This window comes from Helobdella robusta (assembly GCF_000326865.2).
Source record: "Helobdella robusta unplaced genomic scaffold HELROscaffold_6, whole genome shotgun sequence".
Classification (NCBI taxonomy): domain Eukaryota; kingdom Metazoa; phylum Annelida; class Clitellata; order Rhynchobdellida; family Glossiphoniidae; genus Helobdella; species Helobdella robusta.
In genome coordinates, this window is record NW_008705330.1 from 5,410,140 (window position 1) to 5,418,264 (window position 8,125).

The 8,125-nt window shown below is 31.4% G+C and overlaps 3 protein-coding genes across 3 annotated transcripts; 1 reads left to right on the plus strand and 2 right to left on the minus strand.

Moving 5' to 3' along the window:
* Positions 1-1,070: 1,070 nt before the first annotated feature.
* HELRODRAFT_164531 (hypothetical protein) lies at positions 1,071-1,910 on the minus strand (the record flags this gene model as incomplete). Its single annotated transcript, XM_009029443.1, has 3 exons — positions 1,071-1,267; positions 1,440-1,679; positions 1,856-1,910. The coding sequence occupies 3 exons, from the start codon at positions 1,908-1,910 to the stop codon at positions 1,071-1,073; spliced, it is 492 nt and encodes a 163-aa protein (XP_009027691.1).
* A 1,203-nt stretch (positions 1,911-3,113) lies between these two features.
* Positions 3,114-5,367, plus strand: HELRODRAFT_164532 (hypothetical protein; the record flags this gene model as incomplete). The annotated part of the gene is made up of 4 exons (XM_009029444.1): positions 3,114-3,173; positions 3,942-4,044; positions 4,413-4,509; positions 5,238-5,367. 4 exons carry the CDS (start codon positions 3,114-3,116, stop codon positions 5,365-5,367), a joined length of 390 nt encoding a protein of 129 aa, XP_009027692.1.
* An 870-nt stretch (positions 5,368-6,237) lies between these two features.
* Positions 6,238-7,165, minus strand: HELRODRAFT_164533 (hypothetical protein; the record flags this gene model as incomplete). Its single annotated transcript, XM_009029445.1, has 3 exons — positions 6,238-6,491; positions 6,749-6,988; positions 7,066-7,165. 3 exons carry the CDS (start codon positions 7,163-7,165, stop codon positions 6,238-6,240), a joined length of 594 nt encoding a protein of 197 aa, XP_009027693.1.
* Between the last annotated feature and the right edge of the window lie 960 nt (positions 7,166-8,125).

Consider the following 8,125-nt stretch of genomic DNA (forward strand, 5'->3'; position numbering starts at 1 on the left):
ACCAACTTATGTTGCTAGTTTTTAAAGCGAAATTCTTATTTGGTAATAACTCAACTACGGAAGCTATGACGATAATCAAAAACTAGACGATATTCTAAACAAAGGTAAAAAGTTAAAGGTTTTTTAAAATTGATTTTTCACTGATGTTTTTGGTTCTATGGATCAAGAATTTTAGCAAAAATTTATTTTAACCGATGTATGAATATATATATATATATATATATATATATATATATATATATATATATATATATATATATATGAGATTTGCCATATCCATTATATACATCCATGACAAGAAAACGATCGTAAAACGGAGCGTTTAGGTTCAATTAATATATCTGATATGTAGATGTACATAATTGAGTGATGAGAATTAAAAAGATTTTTTAAATTAATTTAGAAAGGCTATGTTTTGATACAATATTTAATGAACGTTAATGGAAAAGCACAGCCAGTGTTAAATATATAATTTAAAACGTACATTTTCAGAGTTGAACTAGCACAGTTTCTGATTTGAGTTTTATTTTTATTCATATTTTAAATATTAATATTTTAAATATTTATGCAGTATAAACTTTAATGAAATATTTAAATTTTTCGTGGTTTTAAAAATGTGAGCAAATTGTCGATGAGTAAAAATAAATTAAAAATTTTAAGCTTAACCGACTTTCAAATTTACAAACGAGTTTTAGAGCCGACTTCTAATTGTTTTGGTTAGTTTTAATTAACATCAATTTTATTTTATGCCCTATTTATCTTGCATCTAAGAAATTTTATTCAATAAATCAAATACTTGGATTTATTAAAAGAACAGTAGTCAGAAGGGAGAATTCGATCATTCTAAATCTGTACAAAACAAAACCCATCTTGAATTCTTGAATTCTGAGCTCAAATTCTCATAATCAATATAAGTTGCTTCACAGTGAAATAAGTATATAAGGTAGACAATGTTTACAACACAATAAATGATTTAGATTACATATGTGTCACTTTGAAGAAGGGAAAAACTCATGTTGGATTACCAGTAAATTTATTTACTGAAAGAATTGACTTTAAAATAATATTCTTTATTCTTTACTCCAAATGAAGTTGGTGTTGGTTTCCATTGGATACAATTTTTTTGGGTCGGCATCAATAGCAGGATCCGTCTGGATCCAACAGCTCGGTGTAGTTTTGGTGTCAAAGTCAACGGCGTAACAATTTTTACTTTGGAAGCAATGGTCCGTGCACGATCGGACATCGTTGAAAGGTGCCTGCTCCAATCCTATCAGTGAAAATCCAAAACTGAAAAATTGAAAATTGTCCAATTTATGAAAAAAAATTGTATCATTTCATTAGTGTCAACAAATTTATCAGTAGCTGAAGAAAAATAAAAATTACTTGGAGGTATTATTCAACTAAATTTTCAAAAAAATGTTTGAAGAAATTGTTCTTACGTTTGGCGTCAACATTGACAAGAATGTAATTAGTGACGTTTTCTTTTGATTTCAACAGCGCAGAGTCAACGATGATGTCTGTGGCCTGAATCGAGCATGGAGGCACGGCACTGGCGTCAAAGTTGACCACGAAACAACCTTTCTTATAGTAGCAGAACGACAGGCAAGACTCAGTATTATTTATTTCTATTTCATACAAGCCCGGGAAAGAGGCATTTGATGAAACATTCCATGCCTTTTCTGAAAATTTGGGTACGTGTATGTGTGTGTGTGAGAGAGAGAGAGAGAGAGAGGAAGAGAGAGAAAAGAAAGAGAAAAAGAGAGAGATGTTAATTGTGTGAAAGTTTAAACTGATTCAGTTTTTTTCATAACAAAAAAGTTGAATGAATTCATTACTTCCGCCAGGTAAACTCAACTCTCAGAAGCCACGCAGATAACCCCAACGCACATCAGAAATATTTCAGACCACATTTTAACGACTGAAATTTTTTGAAATAATTTTTTTCAAATCAAATTTTCCCTAAATGGAAAATATCAAAACAACGGTTCGAAGATAAAATAATTTTTACTACCAACCTGTCTTTTCAAAAGTTGATACTTAGTACAACGAGGTCTTAACTTTGGAGTGTCCTTTTTATACTACAGAGTCTACGCGTTTTATCATGTTAGTTAGGATATGCAACGCATTTATCAATGATTAAGCTAATTATACTACAGAGTCTACGCGTTTTATCATGTTAGTTAGGATGCAACGCATTTATCAATGATTAAGCTAATTATACCAGGAAGTAAAATTTAGATTAAAGTTAATTTTAAATTTAATTGGATCATTAAGAAAGCCTATATAAAAATTTATTCTGGATTTCTTAGTAAAAACTAATTAAAACAACTATAAATGCGACGTTGTTAAGGTTGTTAAGTTTTTATCTACTTGTCTGTAGAGAAATTTTTATTTAATTTTCTCACCATAAAATATTAGTTAATGACATAAATATCGTTTTTCATTAACGATAATTAAAGCAGTGTATTTGGTGAAGCAAAAATATACGTGAGCTGTATGAAGTGAAAAATGAATTAAAATTCTATCTCCGGTGGCAAATCCAGAAAGGTTGCAGGGGGTGGATGATTTTCAAAAGCCTAAGGTAAGGACTTTTTGCCGATTTCAGTTTCTGGAGGTAATTTTTGAATAGTTGAATTGGTGACATTTTTTCACACAAAATATCCAATATTATATAAACATATGTTAACAACAACAACACACGTTTAGACGACACCATGAACACATTTCTTACATATATAAACATATGTTAATAAAAAGAAATTCGATTTTAATTTTTTTGTTATTGCGGTTTCCGTACAAAAAGTGTATCATAGAGAGTGAATGAAAATTAAAAAAATGAAAATTATTACAAAAAACCATAAACATTTTCTCATTTTTAAAATATAGTTGAGCTAATTAATGAGTTCCATTTTACATAAAACGCTTTTTTTATTCTTTAATTATACTCGTCAAGAATAAAGATTTTAACGTCATTCAGTTGAATTGTCACCGAGTTAGCTCGGTCAGTAGAAGTGCCATGTTCACGCTGCTAATACGAGATAACACGGTTTGAATACTGTCTTTCCGAAACTAAAAGACCGCGTATAAATGATGCGGTGCTTGCGCGTGCACACATGATATGCATGTGCCTCGTGTGTTGTGGATGGTACAGCCTTTGTGGCATGAAGGCAAAGGTTTAACTATTGATATAAGTAAATCGGAACATGCGGAGAAATGTCCATCCATCGCATTGTTTTGCGCTTGGTCGCATTTGAATGTATTTGGTAATAAAATATTCCACACATTTAAGAAACTTTCGTAAAAAAATTATTATTTGTTTTTACCGCAAAATTGAAATAATCAACTAATTGTATTTTAAAAAAATTAACAATGTACTATACTGCTTACCTTAAGAAACTTTGTAACATTTTATATTTTATTCATCTACTTGAATAAAAAAATTAATCATTGACTGTAATTTTACTCCAAACAAATACTTAGTTGGTAGTGAGTCAGTTCAAAACCAGCAGTCATCGAACTTTATTATCAGTTGTTGCAGTAAAATGTTATTAAAATGATGAAAACTTATGTTTTCATATGATTTCTGTTAAAATCTTGTTCCTATGTATTCCGTCGTTGTTTGACAAATCAGAGACGATGAAGAGTCGTTGCATGGACAGCAGTAGAGTAGAAACTTTAAAATGTGAATTAAAAATCACTTATTTATTCACCTTGACTGAAATTTATGCACCTTAGCGATTTATTTTATACAAAAGAAACACTTTTTTATTTATTTAGTCTTCTACATTAAATCTTTCATTTTAACTAACAATTTGTACGCTGTTACGAATGCGCTTTAATGAATGGGTGGTTAGAATAAAATATTCCCATTATATTTTATCTAGATTTATATTGTTGTTCAAAGTTCTTACTAATGTTGTTTTCAATTGTTTTATATTAAGGAGTGCTTGGAAATGTTCCATCTTAAAATGGGTTCGCTGGGACGGCCCTGGCAAGTAAGCAAGGGTAGCAAGGCGAGCAGCCCCTTGCAATGTCAATGTCAATGTCATTTGTTTTGATGTAAACAATGCTAATTGAAAAATTTAATAATAGCTTAGTGAAAGTGAATTAAAAAATTTTCTGGTGATAAAATGCGTTGCGATTTTGCAATTAACTTTGTATCGATTAAATTTATTTGCTCATACTTTTTGGGATATTTATTTATTTATTTACTGATTTTCTAATTTGAAATTGAGAATAAACTACAACTAAGTGTTTTAAAGAATGTTTTTATTAATTTGTACTTTCAAAAAATTAATAAATTAATTAATTAATTGAAAACCTGTTAACCGTTTAATTTCTAAGGTAGTTCTTAAATATTCAATTGATAGAGAGTTAATTAAATTATTAATTTCATTCATTATTTTTTGCAGCTCTTGTTCAGAATGTAGTTGGTGACACGGTCTCCATTGGAAACAAGTTTCTGACATCCGGAACAACCGAAGGAGAAGTTTGGACCCAGCACTTCGGGTTGGTGTTTGTGTCGAAATCAACGGCATAGCAATCCTTGAGTTTGAAGCAGTAGTCAGTGCATGATGGTACATCGTTGTAAGGGGCCTGTACCAATCCAATCAGATGGTTTTTCGGGGTGACTGTCCAGCAGGTAGTCAAGTCAGCAGCTGAAAAAAGTAATTATTAATATAAAATATAGTCAAACTTCTAATACAAAAGCTGCTTACAACAGAAGACCTCTTTGCCCTGCCACTGGCTACATTGATTCTTTCGTTTCTTCAGGCAACTTTTTATTTTCACGGTCGATAGAAAACAAAATAACAACGAAGCGGCAATAAAAAACCAATCAAATTTGTTCTGTTTTTTTTTGTCTAGTCAGACGGGTCCATAGCAAACACGCTAACTATTCAGAGAGTTGGTTCTAGGAACTTCTTTTTTATGTAGTAGACTAAACTAACTTCAAAAAACTCTAAGCATTCAACAGTTTATAATTGTTTCAGTTTAATAAACTAACAATTACTCAATAAATTGTTATTTTCATGCTGAAATTATTAGTTCCGATTGAAAATCATTTTGGCGGAGACAATTGCTTAAGATAATTTAGCGTTGTTTGAGGCGTACCGGCAAACAGATCTAACGAGGTGTAAACTGTGTCATGCTGCTACTCGCGATAATGATAAGAAACCGATTCGACGGAGCTAATATTTTACATAAAGCAAGTAAAACATCCTCATCTGTACCGTTAGCTTTCTTCCAGAAGATAGGATCCAACCTGATCAACGTCAGCATGTACTAATTGCAATTTCACACGCCCCGACTGCTAAACATTCCGAGTCGGATTGTGACATCACTAAACGGATCTTGTTGAGGTTTTAATTGGTTCCAATTTGAGAAGACGAGCAAATGTCATCTGTTCGGAGTCAAGGAAATGTGCAATACTTTCCAAAGTTAATAAATGGTAATCATTGCTAATAAAATCCATTAACAAGAAATGAATAAATATACTGAGCACTGGTTAAGAAGTTTGTCAACCAACAACTTACCTGTGAATGTGCAAGACGATAAAGGCATGTTTCAGTGCACTTCTTTGATGCGTAATTTGGTTCAGTGGTACGTTTAAAAGTTTTCGGAACTATGAAATTATTGAAGACAAGTTATTATCATAGCTCAATCGTTTTCAATTTAGAAATATATTATAATTAAATTAAATTAAATACAAACACATATTTGCACAGAAAGGCAGGTCTCGCCAAATGTGACCAACATTGAGCTGATTTTTTTCTCTCCTCAAAAACGGTCTTTTACGTTGAAAACATTTAAAAAGTTTTACTGACTTTGGATATAAATTCTGCTCTTTGACCCTTTCACCAACTGCACATACAAATATGCACACATACTTGAATTCATATATACATTAATTTTTTTTATCAATTTCTTTTCTGTATTTCTTTATTTAATTTATTTTTTTGACTAGAAAACTTATAAAAAATGTTAACATATAGATATCTAGCTATAGTTCATAGTGCACATGTTATGGGCGTCGGTTGAATTGTTATACAAACTTAGATTTCCATTCATTAAAAAAAAATTATAAAAAGAAGCAGTTGTAATTTTATTTAAAATTTTAATTCAAACGGTAAAAATGTGTATGACCAATATATTTTATCACCGAAATCAATTGAAATTTATCAATTTCTGTATTTCTAAATTTATTAATCAAATTTATCAAAAAATAACTGGCGATATTTAGGCCTTGCATTTTGGATTCAACATGAAATTAGTAACACTACCCTTGCTTTTCAAATTTTTCACATCAGGGATAATTTTCGAACTGGTTTGAACCCAACACTTTGGTTTGGACATGGTATCGAAATCCACAACGAAACAATCTTTCAATTTCAAACAATAATTCGTGCAGGAGGCTACGGTATTGTAGTTGACTTGCTTCAAGCCGGGAATATGCATTTTGGGAGTTATTACCCAGCAGTTATTGTCTTTAACTGGATAATGGCAAGTTAAAAATGTATTATTATAATTTATCATGTTAGATTAATTAATGTTATTTTAATATAATTTTATAGTTTTGTTATTATATATCATTTGGATGTAAATTGTTTGTAAACTCTGCTGTGTAGGAATAACGGCTCTCTAATAACTAAATTTATAAAAAAAATTATTGAAACATTACAAAGGAACAAACAAAAATTTAAAAAATTTTAGCAACTGTTTGGAACGGCATTCTCTGAACACTGCTTACCTTTGTCGTCGCCATTAAGGAGAATATAATCTGTCACACCAGCCATTGACTTCAAGTTAGATTTATCGGGGGTGAATTTGTTCGTTTGAATCCAGCATGGAGGATTGCTGTTGATGTCATAGTCAACAACGTAACAGTCCTTCATGTAGTAGCAGGTCACCAAGCAGGAATCCCTGTCGTAGATCCACACGTTGCTCAGGCCGGGGTAATTATGTTCCTCTGTCACTTTCCAGCTTTTATCTGAAAGTCCATAAAAACTCCACAATGAATGGTTATTTGCAATGATGTATTTTGAATGGAAAGAAACAGCAACCTACCTCCTCCAGGCAAATCAGCAGATGCGCTGAAGACACCGATGGACATCAAAGTTATCGCTGCTAGCATCTTGTTACACTGGAGGTAATCAATGTTAATCATTGTTATTAACAATATTTAACATGAAATGAATAAATATGCTGTGCATTAGTCAAGCGTAGTCAACCAACAACTTACCTGTGAATATGAAAGACGGTGAAGGCATGTTTCAGTGCGCTTCTTTTATACGTAATTTGGTTCATTCGTGTGTTTTCAAATTCATGGGACCATAAAATTTCTGGCGATGAGTTATTATCATGGCTTTATCATTTTTAACTCATAAATTTATCATATTCGACTATTTGAAATTTTTTGTCTGACGTCTGTTTGTCTCATTAAATTCAAATAGAAACGTCTAACCCAAATGGTTCAATTTAATCGTGCGTTTTCAAATTCACGAAACCATAAAATTTCTGGCGATGAGTTATTATCATGGCTCTATTATTTTTAACTCATAAATTTATCATATTCGACGTTTGAAATTTTTTTGTCTTACGTCTGTTTATATTCAAATAAAAACATCTAACCCAAATGGTTCAATTCAATCAATCAATCAATTAGTTTATAAAGCGCTATTTCGCAATGTTCAACAGCGCTCTTCAATAAACTGTGCAAACAGATGGGTCTTTGTAAGTGATGGAGAAGTAGTCTGAGAAGGAGGTAGAGAGTTCCAGAGAAAAGGGCTTGAAATAGCGAATGCGGATTTAGCCAAAGAGTGTTTAACACGAGTTGAGAAGAAGTGAGAACAAGAAGCAGAATATCCATTGCAGAGCAGAGTGAGGGATAACAGTGCGACTTGTAATTTAGGAAATTAGTATTAAAAAAGCCCAACGCAACTGAAACAAACATTACCAACTTATGTTGCTAGTTTTTAAAGCGAAATTCTTATTTGGTAATAACTCAACTACGGAAGCTATGACGATAATCAAAAACTAGACGATATTCTAAACAAAGGTAAAAAGTTAAAGGTTTTTTAAAATTGATTTTTCATTGATGTTTTTGGTTCTATGGATCAAGAATTTT